The sequence below is a fragment of the Oncorhynchus nerka genome, linkage group LG16, assembly GCF_034236695.1.
Source record: "Oncorhynchus nerka isolate Pitt River linkage group LG16, Oner_Uvic_2.0, whole genome shotgun sequence".
NCBI lineage: Eukaryota > Metazoa > Chordata > Actinopteri > Salmoniformes > Salmonidae > Oncorhynchus > Oncorhynchus nerka.
The window spans coordinates 20644340-20669986 of NC_088411.1; the positions used below are offsets into that span (position 1 = coordinate 20644340).

The 25647-nt window shown below is 41.2% G+C and overlaps 4 protein-coding genes across 4 annotated transcripts; all 4 read left to right on the top strand.

Annotated features, from left to right (window-relative positions):
- The first annotated feature begins 98 nt into the window (after positions 1 to 98).
- Positions 99 to 5519, top strand: LOC115116041 (hemoglobin subunit beta-2-like). The gene is made up of 3 exons (XM_029644531.2): positions 99 to 4871; positions 4987 to 5209; positions 5311 to 5519. Exons 1-3 carry the CDS (start codon positions 4780 to 4782, stop codon positions 5437 to 5439), a joined length of 444 nt encoding a protein of 147 aa, XP_029500391.1. The 5' UTR covers positions 99 to 4779; the 3' UTR covers positions 5440 to 5519.
- Positions 5520 to 7424: 1905 nt separating this feature from the next.
- On the top strand, positions 7425 to 8581 carry LOC115116040 (hemoglobin subunit alpha-2-like). Its single transcript, XM_029644530.2, has 3 exons — positions 7425 to 7608; positions 7896 to 8103; positions 8354 to 8581. Exons 1-3 carry the CDS (start codon positions 7514 to 7516, stop codon positions 8480 to 8482), a joined length of 432 nt encoding a protein of 143 aa, XP_029500390.1. The 5' UTR covers positions 7425 to 7513; the 3' UTR covers positions 8483 to 8581.
- Positions 8582 to 21731: 13150 nt separating this feature from the next.
- On the top strand, positions 21732 to 22490 carry LOC115144592 (hemoglobin subunit beta-2-like). Its single transcript, XM_029685637.2, has 3 exons — positions 21732 to 21846; positions 21963 to 22185; positions 22287 to 22490. The coding sequence occupies exons 1-3, from the start codon at positions 21755 to 21757 to the stop codon at positions 22413 to 22415; spliced, it is 444 nt and encodes a 147-aa protein (XP_029541497.1). The 5' UTR covers positions 21732 to 21754; the 3' UTR covers positions 22416 to 22490.
- A 1905-nt stretch (positions 22491 to 24395) lies between these two features.
- LOC115144593 (hemoglobin subunit alpha-2-like) lies at positions 24396 to 25368 on the top strand. The gene is made up of 3 exons (XM_029685638.2): positions 24396 to 24565; positions 24853 to 25060; positions 25210 to 25368. Exons 1-3 carry the CDS (start codon positions 24471 to 24473, stop codon positions 25336 to 25338), a joined length of 432 nt encoding a protein of 143 aa, XP_029541498.1. The 5' UTR covers positions 24396 to 24470; the 3' UTR covers positions 25339 to 25368.
- The last annotated feature ends 279 nt before the right edge of the window (positions 25369 to 25647 follow it).

Below are 25647 nucleotides of genomic sequence, written 5' to 3' on the forward strand. Positions count from 1 at the left end.
TGACGGAGTTCCCTTTGGGTATAGAAATGTGTAAACTAAACCATCTGCTGAGGACCATACATCCCAAGCAGTGGCAACCCGTCATATCTTTTGGGGGGGGGGGCTTGTCTGTTTTGCATGTGATTTTGGCATTAATACGTGTCACATATCAGTTAGCAAACAATATTTAATAAAGCCGCATACAAACATGGTCTTGAGTAAGGCAGCTCCAAAAGGCAGTTGTTTCAGCCTAACTCAGTGCTTTCTGTGATGGTGTTACGAGGAGTGGAACAGGGGAACCCAAGAGCAGACTGAGACTGGGATGAAGTAACCACTCTCACCTCCAGGGACCCGAGTCAGAGTGGGCAGAACTGTAGTGGAGAGGAAAACAGCGTCAGGCAAGGCACAACAGGATAACAGGATCTGAATAGTAAATGGCTAGAAACGTAGACTGACTGAGCAGAGATTATGATCTGGCAGCGTGGAAGTGGCAGGGCTCAGTATTTGTAGAGGTCTTGATTATGGAACAGGTTGCAGCTTTTGGGGATCTGCTCTGACTCCAGCACACCTGTCTCCGCCCACACAATCACACACACACTGAGTGAGAGGGAGAGAGTACTGGGGGAGTGGTGGCAGGTCAAGGAGACACAGGATGAGCAGTAGAGGGCGTTGCAGGAGCAGATGTGACAGGTAGGGCAAGCCAGCAGAAAATACGGAGGGTTGCGCTGTGATTGGCTCAGTTTTCTGTCACTCATGGGGACACTACATCACCACCAAGTCTAAGGGTAGAGCTCGACAATTCAAGCCCCTCGGGTGCTGCCATAGAGATACATTAGAAGTGCACATCCAAGAAGGCTCAAGGTCATTGGCCACAGATAAAATGACGTGAAATCACCTTATATCTACAGTAGCTTTGATTGGACTGATCATGTCAACATCATACTTTCAAAATCTTAGCTAGCAGTCATCATCATGAATCAAGTCGACAATCTACTGACAAATCATTTTTAATCCTTGTCATATTAAGAGAAATAATGAAGAGAAATTAAAGATAAAACGTAGCGGTACTCATCGGCCATTCAACATAAACATTACACAAGTTGGAAATTGCAAGTTCACCAATGAGAGATTTGGAAGGAATCAGTGGCTAACTGCAAGCATTGCAAAGCAATCATTAGCCTGATATTCAGTGGCTGTGTGATCCCAAGTCTAAGATTAAGGGTCTCTTTTCCTAGTTTAAAATGATAAACATTCAACATTGGCCAGCATGATTTGTGCTGCACTCAAAACAACTTATCTTGGAACTACAAAATCTGACTTTAGTAAGTTCAAAATAACTGGGAACTTGGGGAAAACGAGGTATGACTGGGAAAATACGTTTGAACTTTCATCCAACTCGGAATTGTAAATCAGGAATTCGGGCCTCTTTCTAGAGCTATGACCTGAAGATCACTGACGTCATCGTGATCACTGATCATCGTGATCGATCTTTTTTTCCTCCCAGTTGTCTTGAAAGCACCATAAATCCAGAGAATGTCAGACTTTGATGACAAAGTTTGATGACAAAATTTGATGACCTTGCCTCCACAATCACCTGACCTCAACCCAATTGGGATGGTTTGGGACAAGTTGGACCGCAGAGTGAAGGAAAAGCAGCAAACAAGTGCTCAGCATATGTGGGAACTCCTTCAAGACTGTTGGAAAAGCCTTCCAAGTGAAGCTGGTTGAGAGAATGCCAAGAGTGTGCAAAGCTGTCATCTAGACAAAGGGTGTCTACTTTGAAGAATCTCAAATATAAAATATAGTTTGATTTGTTTAAAACATTTTTGGTTACTACATGATTCCATATGTGTTATTTCATAGTTTTGACGTCTTCATTATTATTCTACAATGTAGAAAATAGTACAAATAAAGAAAAACCCTTGAATGAGTAAGTGTGTCCAAACTTTTGCCTGGTACTGTATACTGTAGCTAAGAAAGTAATACAAATTGTATGTTGTAGTAAACTGTTGGTAGCCCATTTGCCTCACCCTAATAATTTGGTCTATTTTCACCTCTTAATTTTGCCTAGTGTTCTGACTTGGTGGTGCTGTAGCCTATAACCTGATTTTGAGAAATATAATCATTGAATATTGTAAGAGCTTTCCTTGTCTGCTTATATGCCCCCTTTATTTATCATATGGTTCTGACTTGGTGTACAGGGAGAACACTGTAAGAACGGCCTATGTTCTGAATTCTGTCATTGTACATTTTAAAAGTGCTGAACAAGTAGTTATATTGACTACTTCAGTCCTAGGTCGCTCATTAATGTCTAAATCGAAATTAAGGATTGCCTCTTATCTGCTTGTCGTCACCTTATGCAATAGTTTGTGCATCTCAATTGTCAGTAGAACCACATTTGTTTAAGCAAGTCAGTAAATGAGGCTGAATTAACTGTTTCGCTGCCAGAGAAGGCTCCGCTAGCCAGGTGTAGCAGTGGTATAGTGCAATTAGTGTATTGTTTAGTGTTGTGTTGTGTCGTGTCGTGTCGTGGCTTTGCTGGAATGCGTCCCAATTTTTTTTTACATGCTAAAATCGGCACTGGTCCCAAGTGTATATAATTTGTTGAAATCACAAGCATAAAGTGTGTTAAAAATACATTTTATTATTGACATGATTATTATGATCATTATTGACATGATTGTGGCACATGGACACTCAATGTCCTTGGCAGAAAGCCAAATTGCATTGTGCTAAATTAAAGGAGATATTTCCACGTGGACTATCATTGCGTAAAGTAATATTTTGATGTTCTTGTAGCTATACAGTTTCGCTTAATATATTGGCACCCTTGCACTTTACAACGGACTGCAATGGAACAGAACGTTCTGGTGGAATGGCTTTTTTTTGTAGGCAGCTGCAACTTACTACAGTTGAGATAAATTACAGTACACATCAAACGAGAATCACCTGACTCCAACCAAATTAATTACAATTCTGAATAATTTAGTACAGGCCATTTTATTTACTTGAAGTTAAAAATGTTAAAAGTTACGTTTTTTTCAATGTCATCTTATTGTAGAAGAAACGGTGAATCGTGAAAGGATGCCAATATATTACAGCGCAAATGAGGCGCATAGGGCTTATGTGAGGCCTATCACGTATGTACATCTAAATAATAAATAACCTTGCTATCATTTGTGTCTCCGTTTGGCAAATGTTGTATTCATCACTGGTTAAAATTGTGACTATTGCCACATTTAATAAATGTAATTAAAATTACACGCACGAATGTCAATCATGGCACGAATGACGTTCGAAGTTTTTCCTTTTTGACCTTCATTTGGAGTCAAAAATGGGAGTGTCCTGCTGTGGGAGATAACGCAGATGTTTGCTGCAAATAACAAGTCAGAGGATGGGGAAACTTGGTCCCAATGTGAGGATTGTAACTAAACGTTTATTTGTAACTCTTTTAATTAGGCCTAATGAAATCTCAAACGATGGCATCACGTTGCCCTTGTTATTTCAACTATGGAAGTACACTATCAGGAGGGTGGGTTACAATGAAAACAATGCCATGCCAATGCCATAGCCTACATACTTATTGTGCAATCATAACTAAGGGAGATCTTGACTTATTAATGATTATCAGTGCGAACTCATTCAAATGCAATCAAAATGATTCACAACCACAAAATGATGGCGAAAGTAACTTTCGATTGTGTTGCATACTGTACCTTCAGAAAGTATTCGTACCCCTTGACTTATTCCACATTTTGTTGTGTTACAGCCTAAATTCAAAATCTATTTTTTTTAAAATCTAATTTATTATACAATGTTGTTGATCCATCCTCAGTTTTTCCTATCCACAGCCATTAAACTATGTAACTGTCTCAAAATCACCATTGACCTCAAGGTGAAATCCCTGAGCAGTTTCCTTCCTCTCTGGCAACTGAGTTATGAAGGACACCTGTATCTTTGTAGTGACTGGGTGTATTGATACACCATTCAACGTGTAATTAATAACTTCACCATGCTCCAAAGCATATTCAGGATCTGCTTTTTTAATTTGTACCCATATACAGTAGGTGCCCTTCATTGGGAGACATTGGAAAACCTCCCTGGTCTATGTGATTGAATATGTGAAAATTCACTACTCAATTGAGGGACCCTACAGATAATTGTATGTGTGGGGTACAGATATGGGGTAGTCATTTAAAAATCATGTTACCACTATTATTAAACACGGAATGAGTCCGAGCAACTTATTATGTCACTTCTTAAGCACATTTTTAATCCTGAACTTATTTATTGTTGCCATAACAAAGGGGTTGAATACTTATTGACTCAATACATTTGAGCTTTTTAAAAAAAATTTTTTTTAAGTTCTACAAACAAGATTCCACTTTGACATTATGCGGTAGTGTGGGGAGATCAGTGACACAACATCTCAATGTAATCCATTTTAATTCAGGCTGTAACGCAACAACAAAAAAGCAAATTAAAGCAAAAGGGTGTGCATAATTTCTGAAGGCACTGTATGTATCGGCTATAACCTGAGAGTTACCCTCAGAATCTATATTTGGTTTCCTGAAATGTTTTTTGCTGTTTCACGGAAATCCACCTTAAGGAGGGCCTATTCGACAATGTTCAACTATGTATTATCTAAAGCAAGATGGGTTATCTCCAACCAATCATATTACATTTTTCGTTTGGGGGTGGAGTGCAGAAATACCATAAAACTAAAGATATTTCCGATTTTTTTTCATGATTCCTATTCCCTATTCTCACTAGAACATAAGCTAAATCATCACGAGCAACATGGTTGAGTGGACAGATGAAGAGCGCGCGGCCATCTCCAACATCTTCTCCAAACTAGACTATGACGAAATTGGCCAAAAGTCCCTGTCAAGGTAAGACAAGAAACTTTGGTTTACTTTAACTTTGATTGTTAGTCCCCTAATTGTCATCTTCTTCGTCATTTTCTGTTGTTGTTCAGCCTCACACTGTTCTCTCCGCTCCCCTCAGGTGTCTGATCGTGTACCCCTGGACCCAGAGGTATTTCGGGGGCTTCGGCAACCTGTACAACGCAGAGGCCATCATGAACAACCCTCTGATTGCTAAGCACGGCACCACGGTGCTGCACGGTCTGGACAGAGCTCTGAAGAACATGGACGACATCAAGAACACATACGCCGAGCTGAGCGTTCTGCACTCCGAGAAACTGCACGTGGATCCCGACAACTTTAAGGTAAGATAGGCGACAAAATAACATTGAAGTCCACTCGATCAAGCTACCCAAAAATACATTCTAAACATATCACTTCTGCTGTGGTTTGTTCTCTTTCACAGCTGTTGTCTGACTGTCTGACCATCGTCATCGCTGGGAAGATGGGCAACGCATTCACGCCCGAATATCAGGCATCCTTCCAGAAGTTCTTGTCAGTGGTGGTGTCTGCTCTGGGCAGGCAGTACCACTAGAGTCAGTCTCCATATAGCTGGCCGAGGAGACAGCCTGTGTGCTCATGTGTTTCACTCTTCAATTAATTAATAAAATAAGCATATAAGCATCTGTTTGTTGATCATGTGTGTTTATTTTACGCGTGCGTAATTATATCCATACAAGCCTAGACAAATTGCACTTTAAGGATAGCTAATATAATAACACATTTAAAGGTTTCAATGGTTATTTCATATATAGATGTTAGATCTACACATTATAAAAATGTGAATTCAATAATACATTAGACAACATGAACAAGTTAGTGGATGCATATCGCCTACAAGCCTACAGAGTTGGCCAGGCTGAATTGTATTGTTGCTGGCTGTAAAACACGTGGCAAACATTAACATGACTATTTATGCATAAAACATACAAAAACAAAACTGCGAAGGGATACACCTCTATGTCTTGACTGAGAAGTAAAAGAAGGCTATAAACACACATCACATTCATTTGTCAAAAGTATTTACTTTCAATTTACTTTAGTTTACTGTAGCTGTTGTCATATTGTTATCCGTCATGAAAAACAGTATAATTCCAGAAACGTTTAATCCCTTGTTCAAGTTGTTTTTCGTTTTGTTTGATATTGACCTCCACTTGTAGTCTACATTTAGGAAAAGCTAGTTTGTTTGGTTCAGGAAACGACCCCATATACATTTTTTTCTTAAAGTTTTGCATATTGGCAAAAGTTTTTTATTCACTACTGTATATACGGGGATGAGTTTCAAGATTCCTACACCAGATCCATACATGATCATGCGGCCTGGTTTGCCTAATATAAGGAATTTAAAATGCTTTACTTTTACTTTTGATACTTAAGTACATTTGAGCAATTCTATTTAATTTTGATATTTAAGTATATCTAAAACCAAATACTTTTAGACTTTTACTCAAGTAGTATTTTACTGGGTGACTTCCACTTTTACTTAAGTCATTTTCTATTAAGGTATCTTTACTTTTACTCAAGTATGACAATGCATGCCCCTGCAGCAGCTGGTCGGGCCTGTCCAGCTGTGACCTATGTGAGGTTTTAGAAGATAAGAATGGCAACACCTAGTGTTATCTATAAACACATACAGTAGGCCCGGAGATGATCTGAGAAAGTCTATGAGTGAAAGGCGAATATATGCGTTTTACATTTATTTCATGAAAGCATCCCAATAAAATGTATAACCATATGTCTCTCCACTGTGGCTCTACTGTTCCCAAGTAGAGTATTCCTCATCATCACATAGGCAGGTGCAGAAGGCAGCTGACACATACATGACACATTAATAAAGACAGTTACATAACATTTATTTCCCTCAGTATCACGATACCAGCCACTTTCATTCTAGAAATCATTATATTCGTTGAGAACCTAGCGAATGTTGGTCTTCATTCTGTTTTTTCCCCCATCTGTTAATATCAAGTCACCACTCCTCTGTTAGCAACTCAATCAATTATAAAACGGTCACTTTTCTATCTTCTTAATTGTTGCACCATTTTTAGAAAGTAGAAATTGGTGCAAATGATGATCTATTTTCATAAGAACAGATCAATTGTCATACTTAAGTTATTGTCAAATAGCAAGCAGCAGTAAGTCTTCATGATCGTTTTATTGTGTAAGATATATTATTGCATTATAACAGATCATATGTGTTTCATAGTAAGATAACAAAGTCCTTGTTCTATAAAAGGAGGCTACATTTTTAGAGAAGTGTTTCTAGGCTATATTTAGCTCTAATAGATAGGGCGGCAACACATAGCGATAAACTTGGTTACTCCAAACGCCTATGTCAAACGCATAGGGATTTTCTGCGTTACCATGTATAGCCCAAAGCGATAAGGCAAGACAACACCCTAAATTCACAGAACTGATGCCCCATCTCACTCCGTCATTTTACTCAATTATCTCATCATAGCCAATAGAAAACGAGTAGAGGTGGGGTTTGGTGACATGTGTGTCTTGGGCCATAAAATAGGTTTCGGGATCCGTCTAACTCCAGACCCTTCTAAAGCTTCATTCATCCTCTGAATATATTGTGTGGTACAGCAGAACCTCTTGCCAAAATGAGCCTGTCAGCTAAGGAAAAAGTAATCGTCAAGGACTTCTTTGCGAAAGTCTCCAGCAGGTCGGACGAGATCGGCGCCGAGGCTCTCGCCAGGTAAAGATGGAGATACTTCATCATCAGTTAGACTCCACCCCGTTGTAGCCTAACTGAACTCGTTCGATTTATGGAAATTGTATGAGACATTATTGTATTAAACAACTCTAATATAATAGGATCTAACAGGCCTATATTCATTTTTAATAATACAAACAAGTTCCTGAAACTGACTGCATAATTGATCATTCAATGCATCCTTTATCAGAAACAACATGGTATTGATATGTTCGACAGAGCAATTACCACTTACCCTAAGCAATCATTTCTATCCTTCCTCCATGCAGGTTGATCGTGGTGTACCCCCAGACCAAGTCTTACTTCGCCCACTGGAAGGACCTGAGCCCCAACGGCGCTCCGGTTAGGAAGCACGGCATCACGGTCATGGGTGGCGTTTACGAGGCGGTGAGCAAGATCGATGACCTGGCCGGTGGTCTTCTGAACCTGAGTGAGCTGCACGCCTTCGTTCTTAGAGTTGACCCCGTCAACTTCAAGGTAATTTTCACGAACTATAGCCAATGTAACCATATACTCTATAGGCGTATGGGCCATGTATTCGCCTTACATTTACATTTACATTTAAGTCATTTAGCAGACGCTCTTATCCAGAGCGACTTACAAATTGGTGCTTTCACCTTATGACATCCAGTGGAACAGCCACTTTACAATAACGTTTGCAGAAGGTGTCATTGCACTTTTCTAAGTAAAATCAAACGGACTCTTTGCTCTGTTTGTCCCTCGTCAGATTCTGTCCCACTGCATCATGGTGGTCTTGTCCATGCTGTTCGCTGAGGAATTCACCCCTCAGATCCATGTTGCGGTGGACAAGTTCCTCGCCCTGGTGGCCCTGGCTCTGGCCGAGAAGTACCGCTAAAGGACCAATCAGCACCAACACACACCAACACGCAGCACTCACACCTGCTGTGGTCCTCAGTGTGGAAATAATGCTCTTCTTCTATGAGAAATAAAAAGTTACATCGAAATGTAGTAATTCTATCCTTATTATGTTTACTTTTGAATAATCTTATAATTAGGTTGGTAAAAATACAATATATTCAAAACACATGTTACACTGCACATAATGTAACCAATGACTTGTCACATGATTATTCAAAGCACCTTCGACCATTTATTACATTTTAAAACAGAAAATGTAATGGAATATGTTACAATTCCCCTATTGACACTCAATTGAAATACAAAAGGGGTATTTTTGAAGTTTCCCTGTTTGTGTTGCTAGCATATTTGTAGGAACTGTGATAATAACTTACGTAGACAAAAAGTTCAATGGTGTTAGTGACAATCACTGGTTTTACCAGCAGCAGCAGTAACAAAAGTGAGGAGCAGTAACACCAGTGATAGCATATTTGATAGCACCAGTGATAACACCAGTGATAGCACCAGTTAATGGTGTTAGTGACAATCAGTGATAGCACCAGTGATAACACCAGTGATAGCACCAGTGATAGCATCAGTGATAACACCAGTGATAACACCAGTGATAGCACCAGTGATAGCACCAGTGATAACACCAGTGATAACACCAGTGATAACACCAGTGATAGCACCAGTGATAACACCAGTGATAACACCAGTGATAACACCAGTGAGACATTTGAATGTCATGACTTCAAATCAAAATCAAATCAAATTTATTTATATAGCCCTTCGTACATCAGCTGATATCTCAAAGTGCTGTACAGAAACCCAGCCTAAAACCCCAAACAGCAAGCAATGCAGGTGTAAAAGCACGGTGGCTAGGAAAAACTCCCTAGAAAGGCCAAAACCTAGGAAGAAACCTAGAGAGGAACCAGGCTATGTGGGGTGGCCAGTCCTCTTCTGGCTGTGCCGGGTAGAGATTATAACAGAACATGGCCAAGATGTTCAAATGTTCATAAATGACCAGCATGGTCGAATAATAGTAAGGCAGAACAGTTGAAACTGGAGCAGCAGCACAGTCAGTTGGACTGGGGACAGCAAGGAGTCATCATGTCAGGTAGTCCTGGGGCACGGTCCTAGGGCTCAGGTCCTCCGAGAGAGAGAAAGAAAGAGAGAATTAGAGAGAGCATATGTGGGGTGGCCAGTCCTCTTCTGGCTGTGCCGGGTGGAGATTATAACAGAACATGGCCAAGATGTTCAAATGTTCATAAATGACCAGCATGGTCGAATAATAGTAAGGCAGAACAGTTGAAACTGGAGCAGCAGCATGGCCAGGTGGACTGGGGACAGCAATGACTTGACTTTAACATTATTCTGAAGACTGTTATCTGATAAACTAACTATGTTAAATTGTTACCCAATGAAATGAATCATGTAACAATTAAATCATCAGGAACTATAACAGTCTTCAGATTAGTGTTCAAGTCCAGTCACAACATGATGGCGCCCAAGGGAGAGATTGTCTCCAGTGTTGTATACCTGACAGGGGTCAGAGTGTGTAGGGTGAATTATTCATTTCCAGAGCTAGGACAAAAGGCCGGCCGATTAAGGAAATTTGAAAGCATATATTAGATTGTCCCAAGAAAGTATTATCTCGCTGTCTCTCGTGCGTAATGAGCATGAGTAGACGCGACAGGTATTTCTTTATGTGTTCCGGTAACATTGCTAGCAAGAAACACCGACTGGGTTGAACGTGAGACGTCATTAGTAAACCCCCATTCCCGAATTGAAGGGGACCTTTTTGTGCTTGAACTTAACATTCTTGCACAAAGACAGCTAGCTTCTATTAGAAGGTAAGCTAACAAACAGAGAGAAGCCATTTTATTTGTTCACAGCGTAAATCCCACGATTTGGGGCGACCGAAGTCCCGCCTTGGCTGGAATCCCGTGTGATTTCCGTTTTCAGGGTCAGTGACCCCTTGTGGTGAAGAATCTGCAACAATTGTTAAAAAAAAAATAATCCAATGTGAGGGCAAAACGTCTTCTCACATCCATAACAACTGGTTACACTTTATAATATCACAACTAATTGGATATCGTTGTCTCATTCGATTTAACAAGGCAGTAACATTGCCAAACAAACGTTTTTACCAGGTTAATCATTCGGCTAAGTACCAATTAACTTGTTCCAACCTATGAAACATTTTATACTTGTCAATCTTAACCTAGATACAGCGACACTTTCAGGTTAATTAAAGTTTAATTCCCAGATAGCCTATACATGTGTGATTAATCATTAACATTGCTAAATCTAGGCTACCTGGGGTGGCAGGTAGCCTAGTGGTTAGAGAGTTGGACTAAAAACCGAAAGGTTGCAAGATCAAATCCCTGAGCTGACAAGGTAAAAATCTGTTGTTCTGCCACTGAATAAGGCAGTTAACCCACTGTTCCTAGGCTGTCATTGAAAATAGGAATTTGTTATTAACTGACTTGCCTAGTTAAATAAAGGTAAAAAATATATAACATTTGCTTTTGCAAGTTCATTGAAGTCCAACTTCCACATTACTGATATAGTATTGATGATTCACTAACGTCTATAAACTGATTAAAATTGTTTTTGCAGGTTCCTCAGTTGACCTCAGTTGCGATGAAAACGGAAAAAAACTGCAGAAATTGCGACAGCCAAACAACACTGTGATGTTCTTAGCAGACATAGAGTACGCCTTGGATGGCTACCCGAACACTACGGGTACTGACAGGCTTTACCTGTTGAAGCGAACGTGGAATAGACACATGACAAGGTTCATCCGTCTACAACAGCAAAACGTGCAAAACGATTATGCGAAACTTGCCACGGCTTTGAAAATAGATTTCAAATCAAATCAAATGTTATTTTTCACATACACATGGTTAGCAGATGTTAATGCGAGTGTAGCGAAATGCTTGTGCTTCTAGTTCCGACAATGCAGTAATAACCAACAAGTAATCTAGCTAACAATTCCAAAACTACTACCTTATAGACACAAGTGTAAGGGGATAAAGAATATGTACATAAAGATATATGAATGAGTGATGGTACAGAGCAGCATGGGCAAGATACAGTAGATGGTATTGAGTGCAGTATATACATATGAGATGAGTATGTAAACAAAGTGGCATAGTTAAAGTGGCTAGTGATACATGTATTACATAAGGATGCAGTAGATGATATAAAGTACAGTATATACGTATACATATGAGATGAATAATGTAGGGTATGTAAACATTATATTAGGTAGCATTGTTTAAAGTGGCTAGTGATATATTTTACATAATTTCCCATCAATTCCCATTATTAAAGTGGCTGGAGTTGAGTCAGTGTGTTGGCAGCAGCCACTCAATGTTAGTGGTGGCTGTTTAACAGTCTGATGGCCTTGAGATAGAAGCTGTTTTTCAGTCTCTCGGTCCCAGCTTTGATGCACCTGTACTGACCTTGCCTTCTGGATGATAGCGGGGTGAACAGGCAGTGGCTCGGGTGGTTGTTGTCCTTGATGATCTTTATGGCCTTCCTGTGACATCGGGTGGTGTAGGTGTCCTGGAGGGCAGGTAGTTTGCCCCGGTGATGCGTTGTGCAGACCTCACTACCTCTGGAGAGCCTTACGGTTGTGGGCGGAGCAGTTGCCGTACCAGGCGGTGATACAGCCCGACAGGATGCTCTCGATTGTGCATCTGTAGAAGTTTGTGAGTGCTTTTGGTGACAAGCCGAATTTCTTCAGCCTCCTGAGGTTGAAGAGGCGCTGCTGCGCCTTCTTCACAATGCTGTCTGTGTGGGTGGACCAATTCAGTTTGTCTGTGATGTGTACGCCGAGGAACTTAAAACTTACTACCCTCTCCACTACTGTTCCATCGATGTGGATAGGGGGGTGTTCCCTCTGCTGTTTCCTGAAGTCCACAATCATCTCCTTAGTTTTGTTGACGTTGAGTGTGAGGTTATTTTCCTGACACCACACACCGAGGGCCCTCACCTCCTCCCTGTAGGCCGTCTCATCGTTGTTGGTAATCAAGCCTACCACTGTTGTGTCAGGAAGTCCAGTACCCAGTTGCACAGGGCGGGGTCAAGACCCAGGGTCTCGAGCTTGATGACGAGCTTGGAGGGCACTATGGTGTTAAATGCCGAGCTGTAGTCGATGAACAGCATTCTCACATAGGTATTCCTCTTGTCCAGATGGGTTAGGGCAGTGTGCAGTGTGGTTGAGATTGCATCGTCTGTGGACCTATTTGGGCGGTAAGCAAATTGGAGTGGGTCTAGGGTGTCAGGTAGGGTGGAGGTGATATGGTCCTTGACTAGTCTCTCAAAGCACTTCATGATGACGGAAGTGAGTGCTACGGGGCGGTAGTCGTTTAGCTCAGTTACCTTAGCTTTCTTGGGAACAGGGACAATGGTGGCCCTCTTGAAGCATGTGGGAACAACAGACTGGGATAGGGATTGATTGAATATGTCCGTAAACACACCAGCCAGCTGGTCTGCGCATGCTCTGAGGGCGTGGCTGGGGATGCCATCTGGGCCTGCAGCCTTGCGAGGGTTGACACGTTTAAATGTTTTCCTCGTGTCGGCTGCAGTGAAGGAGAGTCCGCATGTTTTAGTTGCGGGCCGTGTCAGTGGCACTGTATTGTCCTCAAAGCGGGCAAAAAAAGTTATTTAGTCTGCCTGGGAGCAAGACATCCTGGTCCGTGACGGGGCTGGTTTTCCTTTTGTAATCCGTGATTGACTGTAGACCCTGCCACATACCTCTTGTGTCTGAGCGGTTGAATTGAGATTCTACTTTGTCTCTATACTGACGCTTAGCTTGTTTGATTGCCTTGCGGAGGGAATAGTTACACTGTTTGTATTCGGTCATGTTTCCAGTCACCTTGCCCTGATTAAAAGCAGTGGTTCACGCTTTCAGTTTCACGCGAATGCTGCCATCAATCCACGGTTTCTGGTTTGGGAATGTTTTAATCGTTGCTATTCAGTGGTTCTGCGATTCGCAAACACGACAGCTCGCTGGCTAACACCGTCAAACAAGCACAGAATGAACACCCTCAAGCACACTCTCATAGGCTTCGTTTAGCTTCCTTTGGCCTACTCACTGAAACAGGAATGGAAGAGCTATTACCATTCAAACAAATGTTCCTGTCGAACATGTATTCCAACTTCATTAACTACTTTGGGTCCTACAGCCCACGTTGGTTTGCCAATCTCAGAACTCAGAGAGCTTGCGAGCACAGCTTTTGAGGCATCAAAAACGAGCAGCGCTAAGAGCCCTAACATCTTGGTTTTCAATATTGAACAGGAGCACTCACTCCAGTTAGATAGTGCGTCATCAGGAATAGGAGCGGTGAGAGATGACACACAAAAACGGTATCTACCACGAAACCACGACACCAACAACCCCCGCGGTCAAAGTAACTATCAAAAACGTCACTAGCAAAACGACTACTGGTACAATCAACCTGATCGCTATGCTCCTGAACTCAACCCACACAAAGTGCCAGGGCACAAGGGTAACACATCGTTCGATGACGCTAAAAACATAAACCAATACTCTCTAGAAGATCTTCTAAGGTAAGTACAGAAGAGGTAAAAATAGAATAAGAGGAAAAAGATAAGTCGCCATGACTAGGCGTGGAATTGGCAGAGAACAGATCCGCCAAACTTAACACCTTTAGTGATGACATAAACAGCCAAATAACCCCCACTTTCACTCAAAACCCTAGCGGGTGCCCATCCGATCAAATAATAAACAAACCAACTTTGGTGATTTGCACAGATAAAAAATGTCATAACCCATGAGGTAAACAACATCGCAATAGCCAATTCCACTCAACCGCCAATAAGTCGATCTGTTTTCACCATGAACACAAATGTCATATCACACAGTAACGAACAATCACACCACTTTGTGGGGAATATGACCACCAAACGTAACTCTGAAAGTCGCTACCTGGAAACAGTCCTGGAGGACTGCTTAACCCGTGATGCGATTTGATTCATGCTCGACAATATCGCTCATCCCTCAAACATTGTTCAATGATCTCAAAATGGCTGTGAACTCAGCTTAACGTTGGTTAAAAATGGAGTTATGCGACACTAGACTCAGAGGTTTCACTCAGATGACCTCGCCTCTCACAATGCGACTCATGCTGAAACTACACTTCCAAGATGTATCGCTTGTTCACCCTGTGTATGTTACCAGCCTCAACACTGAACACCTGCTTCTCAGAGCAGACTTGATGTATCGCTTGTTCACCCTGTGTATGTTACCAGCCTCAACACTGAACACCTGCTTCTCGGAGCAGACTTGATGTATCGCTTGTTCACCCTGTGTATGTTACCAGCCTCAACACTGAACACCTGCTTCTCGGAGCAGACTTGATGGATCCTTTGGTCCCACTGATGGATTTGAAAAACAGCCAATTGTGGTCACATGTAACCGTGTCGTCTCCACTGACCACACTGTCTTCTCCTAACGCTGGCTGCAACATAGTCATCCACAAGGATTATCTGTCAACAGGACCCCTTGGGGAAAAGACGTTTCGATTACTCTTGGTGCAGAATCTGACTCAAGCAGATATTACGATATCTCAGCACATACAATCAGCACACCTGATAGACTATTATTTTCATGATTTCCAGTAAGCAGTCTCTGTGAGTGAGCAACTTCCCTCCTCCTTGGGGTCATGTGGTACTGTAGCTAAAATTAAATGATCTTGTCCTTCAGACACTTCCACAAGCACTGCGGCCATCTCAGGAAACAAAGCATCAACGTTCAGAGTGGACTCTGCTTCGAATGATACATTTTCCGCTTTGAGGGGGACTGAACTACAATGGTGTAAGACACATTGATTTGTAGTAAAACCACTACAGGTCCCCTTGGGATATGGCTTGAGGTGGGCACTGATTTTTACTGACACACAGTCATTGACATGGAAATTATCTTTTGATGTCAGACTCACTCTGCCCAGTTTGCAGCCTACCAGGATAATTGGTTTTCTTGCCCTTGGCATGTGCGTTTCTGCAAGCATAAACGCACAACAGAACATTTAATTTTATGTGGAAACCAATCTTTTCCTGGTAATTTCCAGAGAGACACAGGATGACAGGGGCGGTTCTCTCACAGACACGGGCGAGGAGCTGTCCATTGAGAGCGTTGGCATCGAGGGGTGAATCGAGTGGGACAGTGTCCAGAATCAACTGGGTAACAAAACCTCGGTCCAGGAAGCTCTCGTCGGCGCCCGAATCGATGAGAGCAGACAGAGGAAAACCCTGGCTCTGCCACACAAGGTTGCCTTCAAGCAGGGGCCTTGGGGAAGATGGGTAGGCGATTTGGCTCGACAGTATATCCCCCACTACTGCCGAGCCCCCTCTTTTGCTGGTCGCAGGGAACAAGTGGAGACAAAGTGACCAACCTGGCCACAGTATAGGCAGCTCCTAGCGGCGATTTGTCTTTGCCTCTCCTCTGGAGAGAGACGGGCCCAGACGAGCTGCATGGGTTCAGGATCTTGACGAGTCTGGGAATGGGATGCAGTCGAGAGAAGGCACTGAAGCAGATGTTATGGGACATGTAACCCTACCTACCGTCTCCCTCCGACGCTCACGGAGAGTGCATCAGACTCATCCCTGGACACGAACTCGTCCTTGAGGGACTCAGTAAGCGTGTTCCGGAACACTCCCTGAAGGGCCTCCTCGTTCCAGCCGCTCTCAGAGGCGAGGCTGCGGAACTCACATGCCATCTCAGCAACACTATGGGGGCCTTGACGGAGGGACAGGAGTCAGAACAAACGGTCCCGAGTGTAGGAGAACTGGTTGGAGCTCTGGGCGATGGGTCAGCCCTGTAGGTCAGACAGGCTCTGTTAAAACTCCTTGATGTACTCCAGAAGGGTCTTCAAGGCTTGGTCATGTTGTTCGAGTAGGGTGCCTTTAGCCCGACGAGTGTTTGGTGGAGACTAGCAGAGTCTGCTGGGTTCATCTCTTTGGCCAGATCGTACTGTTACGCGGAGTGGAACAGGGGAACCCAAGAGCAGACTGAGACGAGGAGACTGGGATGAAGTAACCACTCTCACCTCCAGGGACCCGAGTCAGAGTGGGCAGAACTGTAGTGGAGAGGAAAACAGCGTCAGGCAAGGCACAACAGGATAACAGGATCTGAATAGTAACAAATGGCTAGCAACATAGACTGACTGAGCAGAGATTATGATCTGGCAGCGTGGAAGTGGCAGGGCTCAGTATTTGTAGAGGTCTTGATAATGGAACAGGTTGCAGCTGTTGGGGATCTGCTCTGACTCCAGCACACCTGTCTCCACCCACACAATCACACACATACTGAGAGAGAGGGAGAGAGTACTGGGGGAGTGGTGGCAGGTCAAGGAGACACAGGATGAGCAGTAGAGGGCGTTGCAGGAGCAGATGTGACAGGTGGGGCAAGCCAGCAGAAAATACAGAGCTGTGATTGGCTCAGTTTTCTGTCACTCATGGGGACACTACATCACCACCAAGTCTAAGGGTAGAGCTTGACAATTCAAGCCCCTCGGGTGCTGCCATAGAGTTACATTAGAAGTGCACATCCAAGAAGGCTCAAGGTCATTGGCCACAGATAAAATGACGTGAAATCACCTTCTATCTATAGTAGCTTTGATTGGACTGATCATGTCAACATCATACTTTCAAAATCTTAGCTAGCAGTCATCATCATGAATCAAGTCGACAATCTACTGACAAATCATTTTTAATCCTTGTCATATTAAGAGAAATAATGAAGAGAAATTAAAGATAAAACATAGCGGTACTCATCGGCCATTCAACATAAACATTACACAACAAGTTGGAAATTGCAAGTTCACCAATGAGAGATTTGGAAGGATTCAGTGGCTAACTGCAAGCATTGCAAAGCAATCATTAGCCTGATATTCAGTGGCTGTGTGGTCCCAAGTCTAAGATTAAGGGTCTCTTTTCCTAGTTTAAAATGATAAACATTCAACATTGGCCATGCTGTCAATGAAGCATGATTTGTGCTGCACTCAAAACAACCTATCTTGGAACTACAAAATCTGACTTTAGTAAGTTCAAAATAACTGGGAACTTGGGGAAAATGAGGTATGACTGGGAAAATACGTTTGAACTTTCATCCAACTCGGAATTGTAAATCGGGAACTCGGGCCTCTTTCTAGAGCTATGACCTGAAGATCACTGATGTCATCGTGATTGAATCTTCTTTTTTCCCTCCCAGTTGTCTTGAAAGCACCATAAATCCAGAGAATGTCAGACTGATGACAAAGTTTGATGACAAAATTTGATGACCTTGCCTCCACAATCACCTGACCTCAACCCAATTGAGATGGTTTGGGACAAGTTGGACCGCAGAGTGAAGGAAAAGCAGCAAACAAGTGCTCAGCATATGTGGGAACTCCTTCAAGACTGTTGGAAAAGCCTTCCAAGTGAAGCTGGTTGAGAGAATGCCAAGAGTGTGCAAAGCTGTCATCTAGACAAAGGGTGGCTACTTTGAAGAATCTCAAATATAAAATATGGTTTGATTTGTTTAAAACATTTTTGGTTACTACATGATTCCATATGTGTTATTTCATAGTTTTGACATCTTCATTATTATTCTACAATGTAGAAAATAGTACAAATAAAGAAAAACCCTTGAATGAGTAGGTGTGTCCAACCTTTTGCCTGGTGCTGTATACTGTAGCTAAGAAAGTAATACAAATTGTATGTTGTAGTAAACTGTTGGTAGCCCATTTGCCTCACCCTGATAATTTGGTCTATTTTCACCTCTTAATTTTGCCTAGTGTTCTGACTTGGTGGTGCTGTAGCCTATAACCTGATTTTGAGAAAAATAATCATTGAATATTGTAAGAGCTTTCCTTGTCTGCTTATATGCCCCCTTTATTTATCATATGGTTCTGACTTGGTGTACAGGGAGAACACTGTAAGAACGGCCTATGTTCTGAATTCTGTCATTGTACATTTTAAAAGTGCTGAACAAGTAGTTATATTGACTACTTCAGTCCTAGGTCGCTCATTAATGTCTAAATCGAAATTAAGGATTGCCTCTCATCTGCTTGTCGTCACCTTATGCAATAGTTTGTGCATCTCAATTGTCAGTAGAAACTACATTTGTTTAAGCAAGTCAGTAAATGAGGCTGAATTAACTGTTTCGCTGCCAGACAAGGCTCCGCTAGCCAGGTGTAGCAGTGGTATAGTGCAATTAGTGTATTGTTTAGTGTTGTGTTGTGTCGTGTCGTGGCTTTGCTGGAATGCGTCCCAATTTTTTTTTACATGCTAAAATCGGCACTGATCCCAAGTGTATATAATTTGTTGAAATCACAAGCATAAAGTGTGTTAAAAATACATTTTATTATTGACATGATTATTATGATCATTATTGACATGATTGTGGCACATGGACACTCAATGTCCTTGGCAGAAAGCCAAATTGCATTGTGCTAAATTAAAGGAGATATTTCCACGTGGACTATCATTGCGTAAAGTAATATTTTGATGTTCTTGTAGCTATACAGTTTCGCTTAATATATTGGCACCCTTGCACTTTACAACGGACTGCAATGGAACAGAACGTTCTGGTGGAATGGCTTTTTTTTGTAGGCAGCTGCAACTTACTACAGTTGAGATAAATTACAGTACACATCAAACGAGAATCACCTGACTCCAACCAAATTAATTAGAATTCTGAATAATTTAGTACAGGCCATGTTATTTACTTGAAGTTAAAAATGTTAAAAGTTACGTTTTTTTCAATGTCATCTTAATTTAGAAGAAACGGTGAATCGTGCAAGGATGCCAATATATTACAGCGCAAATGAGGCGCATAGGGCTTATGTGAGGCCTATCACGTATGTACATCTAAATAATAAATAACCTTGCTATCATTTGTGTCTCCGTTTGGCAAATGTTGTATTCATCACTGGTTAAAATTGTGACTATTGTCACATTTAATAAATGTAATTAAAATTACACGCACGAATGTCAATCATGGCACGAATGACGAGGTTTTTCCTTTTTGACCTTCATTTGGAGTCAAAAATGGGAGTGTCCTGCTGTGGGAGATAACACAGATGTTTGCTGCAAATAACAAGTCAGAGGATGGGGAAACATGGTCCCAATGTGAGGATTGTAACTAAACGTTTATTTGTAACTCTTTTAATTAGGCCTAATGAAATCTCAAACGATGGCATCACGTTGCCCTTGTTATTTCAACTATGGAAGTACACTATCAGGAGGGTGGGTTACAATGAAAACAATGCCATGCCAATGCCATAGCCTACATACTTATTGTGCAATCATAACTAAGGGAGATCTTGACTTATTAATGATTATCAGTGCGAACTCATTCAAATGCAATCAAAATGATTCACAACCACAAAATGATGGCGAAAGTAACGTAGGCCTATATTATTAAATAGGTCAGCCATGTGGATACTTTCGATTGTGTTGCATACTGTACCTTCAGAAAGTATTCATACCCCTTGACTTATTCCACATTTTGTTGTGTTACAGCCTAAATTCAAAATCTATTTTTTTTTTATCTAATTTATTACACAAAATACCCAATAATGACAAAGTGAAAACCTGTTTTTAGAATTTTTAGCTCATTTATAAAAATGAAAAACAGAAATATATAATTTACATAAGCATTCACACCCGAGTCAATACTTTGTAGAAGCGCATTTGGCGAAGATTACAGCTGTGAGTCTATTGGGGTAAGTCTCTAAGAGCTTTGCATACCTGGAGTGTACAATAACTGCACATTATTATTTTTTTAATTATTCAAAATCTTTCAAGTTGATTGTTGATCATTACTAGACAGCCATTTCAAATTCTTGACATAGATTTTCAAGCCGATTTAAGTCAAAACTGTATGTCGGCCACTCATGAACATTCAACGTCGTCTTGGTAAGCAATTACAGTCTAGATTTGGTATTGTGTTTTAGGTTATTGTCCTGTTGAAAGTTGAATTAATCTCTGTATTCAGTTTATTTGTATCCAAGAAAACTCCCTAGACAAGCATATCCATAAGGTAATGCAGCCACCACCATCCCTGAAAATATGAAGAGAGTTACTGAGTGATGCATGTTGGATTTGCCCCAAACATAATGCTTTGTATGCAGGACAACAATTTAATTTCAAGTTTGCAGTTTTACTGAAATGTCTTGTTGCAGACAGGATGCATGTTTTTGACTATTTTTATTCTGTACCGGTTTCCCTCTTTTCACTCTGTCATTTAGGTTAATATTGGAGTCAATACAATGTTGTTGATCCATCCTCAGTTTTTTCCTATCCACAGCCATTAAACTATGTAACTGTCTCAAAATCACCTTTGACCTCAAGGTGAAATCCCTGAGCAGTTTCCTTCCTCTCTGGCAACTGAGTTAGGAAGGACACCTGTATCTTTGTAGTGACTGGGTGTATTGATACACCATTCAAAGTGTAATTAATAACTTCACCATGCTCCAAAGCATATTCAGGATCTGCTTTTTTAATTTGTACCCATATACAGTAGGTGCCCTTCGTTGAGAGACATTGGAAAACCTCCCTGGTCTATGTGATTGAATATGTGAAAATTCACTACTCAATTGAGGGACCCTACAGATAATTGTATGTGTGGGGTACAGATATGGGGTAGTCATTTAAAAATCATGTTAACCACTATTATTAAACACGGAATGAGTCCGAGCAACTTATTATGTCACTTCTTAAGCACATTTTTAATCCTGAACTTATTTATTGTTGCCATAACAAAGGGGTTGAATACTTATTGACTCAATACATTTTAGCTTTTATTTTTTTAAGTTCTACAAACAAGATTCCACTTTGACATTATGCGGTAGTGTGGGGAGATCAGTGACACAACATCTCAATGTAATCCATTTTAATTCAGGATGTAACGCAACAACAAAAAAGCAAATTAAAGCAAAAGGGTGTGCATAATTTCTGAAGGCACTGTATGTATCGGCTATAACCTGAGAGTTACCCTCAGAATCTATATTTGGTTTCCTGAAATGTTTTTTGCTGTTTCACGGAAATCCACTTTAAGGAGGACCTATTCGACAATGTTCAACTATGTATTATCTAAAGCAAGATGGGTTATCTCCAACCAATCATATGACATTTTTCGTTTTGGGGGCGGAGTGCAAAAATACCATAAAACGAAAGATATTTCCGATTTTTTTTCATGATTCCTATTCTCCATTCTCACTAGAACCTAAGCTAAATCATCACGAGCAACATGGTTGAGTGGACAGATGAAGAGCGCGCGGCCATCTCCAACATCTTCTCCAAACTAGACTATGACGATATTGGCCAAAAGTCCCTGTCAAGGTAAGACAAGAAACTTTGGTTTACTTTAACTTTGATTGTTAGTCCCACTAATTTTCATCTTCTTCGTCATTTTCTGTTGTTGTTCAGCCTCACACTGTTCTCTCCGCTCCCCTCAGGTGTCTGATCGTGTACCCCTGGACCCAGAGGTATTTCGGGGGCTTCGGCAACCTGTACAACGCAGAGGCCATCATGAACAACCCTCTGATTGCTAAGCACGGCACCATGGTGCTGCACGGTCTGGACAGAGCTCTGAAGAACATGGACGACATCAAGAACACATACGCCGAGCTGAGCGTTCTGCACTCCGAGAAACTGCACGTGGATCCCGACAACTTTAAGGTAAGATAGGCGACAAAATAACATTGAAGTCCACTCGATCAAGCTACCCAAAAATACATTCTAAACATATCACTTCTGCTGTGGTTTGTTCTCTTTCACAGCTGTTGTCTGACTGTCTGACCATCGTCATCGCTGGGAAGATGGGCAACGCATTCACGCCCGAATATCAGGCATCCTTCCAGAAGTTCTTGTCAGTGGTGGTGTCTGCTCTGGGCAGGCAGTACCACTAGAGTCAGTCTCCATATAGCTGGCCGAGGAGACAGCCTGTGTGCTCATGTGTTTCACTCTTCAATTAATTAATAAAATAAGCATATAAGCATCTGTTTGTTGATCATGTGTGTTTATTTTACGCGTGCGTAATTATATCCATACAAGCCTAGACAAATTGCACTTTAAGGATAGCTAATATAATAACACATTTAAAGGTTTCAATGGTTATTTCATATATAGATGTTAGATCTACACATTATAAAAATGTGAATTCAATAATACATTAGACAACATGAACAAGTTAGTGGATGCATATCGCCTACAAGCCTACAGAGTTGGCCAGGCTGAATTGTATGTTGCTGGCTGTAAAACACGTGGCAAACATTAACATGACTATTTATGCATAAAACATACAAAAACAAAACTGCGAAGGGATACACCTCTATGTCTTGACTGAGAAGTAAAAGAAGGCTATAAACACACATCACATTCATTTGTCAAAAGTATTTACTTTCAATTTACTTTAGTTTACTGTAGCTGTTGTCATATTGTTATCCGTCATGAAAAACAGTATAATTCCAGAAACGTTTAATCCCTTGATCAGGTTGTTTTTCGTTTTGTTTGATATTGACCTCCACTTGTAGTCTACATTTAGGAAAAGCTAGTTTGTTTGGTGCAGGAAACGACCCCATATACATTTTTTTCTTAAAGTTTTGCATATTGGCAAAAGTTTTTTATTCACTACTGTATATACGGGGATGAGTTTCAAGATTCCTACACCAGATCCATACATGATCATGCGGCCTGGTTTGCCTAATATAAGGAATTTAAAATGCTTTACTTTTACTTTTGATACTTAAGTACATTTGAGCAATTCTATTTAATTTTGATATTTAAGTATATCTAAAACCAAATACTTTTAGACTTTTACTCAAGTAGTATTTTACTGGGTGACTTCCACTTTTACTTAAGTCATTTTCTATTAAGGTATCTTTACTTTTACTCAAGTATGACAATGCATGCCCCTGCAGCAGCTGGTCGGGCCTGTCCAGCTGTGACCTATGTGAGGTTTTAGAAGATAAGAATGGCAACACCTAGTGTTATCTATAAACACATACAGTAGGCCCGGAGATGATCTGAGAAATTCTATGAGTGAAAGGCGAAAAATGCGGTTTACATTTATTTCATGAAAGCATCCCAATAAAATGTATAAACATATGTCTCTCCACTGTGGCTATACTGTTCCCAAGCAGAGTATTCCTCATCATCACATAGGCAGGTGTAGAAGGCAGCTGACACATACATACATACCACATACCATTCCCTCAGTATCACGATACCAGCCACTTTCATTCTAGAAATCATTATATTCGTTGAGAACCTAGCGAATGTTGGTCTTCATTCTGTTTTTTCCCCCATCTGTTAATATCAAGTCACCACTCCTCTGTTAGCAACTCAATCAATTATAAAACGGTCACTTTTCTATCTTCTTAATTGTTGCACCATTTTTAGAAAGTAGAAATTGGTGCAAATGATGATCTATTTTCATAAGAACAGATCAATTGTCATACTTAGGTTATTGTCAAATAGCAAGCAGCAGTAAGTCTTCACGATCGTTTTATTGTGTAAGATATATTATTGCATTATAACAGATCATATGTGTTTCATAGTCAGATAACAAAGTCCTTGTTCTATAAAAGGAGGCTACATTTTTAGAGAAGTGTTTCTAGGCTATATTTAGCCCTAATAGATAGGGCGGCAACGCATAGCGATAAACTTGGTTACTCCAAACGCCTATGTCAAACGCATAGGGATTTTCTGCGTTACCATGTATAGCCCAAAGCGATAAGGCAAGACAACACCCTAAATTCACAGAACTGATGCCCCATCTCACCCCCCGTCATTTTACTCAATTATCTCATCATAGCCAATAGAAAACGAGTAGAGGTGGGGTTTGGTGACATGTGTGTCTTGGGCCATAAAATAGGTTTCGGGATCCGTCTAACTCCAGACCCTTCTAAAGCTTCATTCATCCTCTGAATATATTGTGTGGTACAGCAGAATCTCTTGCCAAAATGAGCCTGTCAGCCAAGGAAAAAGTAATCGTCAAGGACTTCTTTGCGAAAGTCTCCAGCAGGTCGGACGAGATCGGCGCCGAGGCTCTCGCCCGGTAAAGATGGAGATACTTCATCATCAGTTAGACTCTACCCCGTTGTAGCCTAACTAAACTCGTTCGATTTATGGAAATTGTATGAGACATTATTGTATTAAACAACTCTAATATAATAGGATCTAACAGGCCTATATTCATTTTTAATAATACAAACAAGTTCCTGAAACTGACTGCATAATTGATCATCCAATGCATCCTTTATCAGAAACAAAATGGTATTGATATGTTCGACAGAGCAATTACCACTTACCCTAAGCAATCATTTCTATCCTTCCTCCATGCAGGTTGATCGTGGTGTACCCCCAGACCAAGTCTTACTTCGCCCACTGGAAGGACCTGAGCCCCAACGGCGCTCCGGTTAGGAAGCACGGCATCACGGTCATGGGTGGCGTTTACGAGGCGGTGAGCAAGATCGATGACCTGGCCGGTGGTCTTCTGAACCTGAGCGAGCTGCACGCCTTCGTTCTTAGAGTTGACCCCGTCAACTTCAAGGTAATTTTCACGAACTATAGCCAATGTAACCATATACTCTATAGGCGTATGGGCCATGTATTAGCCTTCCTATAACGTTTGCAGAAGGTGTCATTGCACTTTTCTAAGTAAAATCAAACGGACTCTTTGCTCTGTTTGTCCCTCGTCAGATTCTGTCCCACTGCATCATGGTGGTCTTGTCCATGCTGTTCGCTGAGGAATTCACCCCTCAGATCCATGTTGCGGTGGACAAGTTCCTCGCCCTGGTGGCCCTGGCTCTGGCCGAGAAGTACCGCTAAAGGACCAATCAGCACCAACACACACCAACACGCAGCACTCACCTGCTGTGGTCCTCAGTGTGGAAATAATGCTCTTCTTCTATGAGAAATAAAAAGTTACATCGAAATGTAGTAATTCTATCCTTATTATGTTTACTTTTGAATAATCTTATAATTAGGTTGGTAAAAATACCATATATTCAAAACACATGTTACACTGCACATAATGTAACCAATGACTTGTCACATGATTATTCAAAGCACCTTCGACCATTTATTACATTTTAAAACAGAAAATGTAATGGAATATGTTACAATTCCCCTATTGAC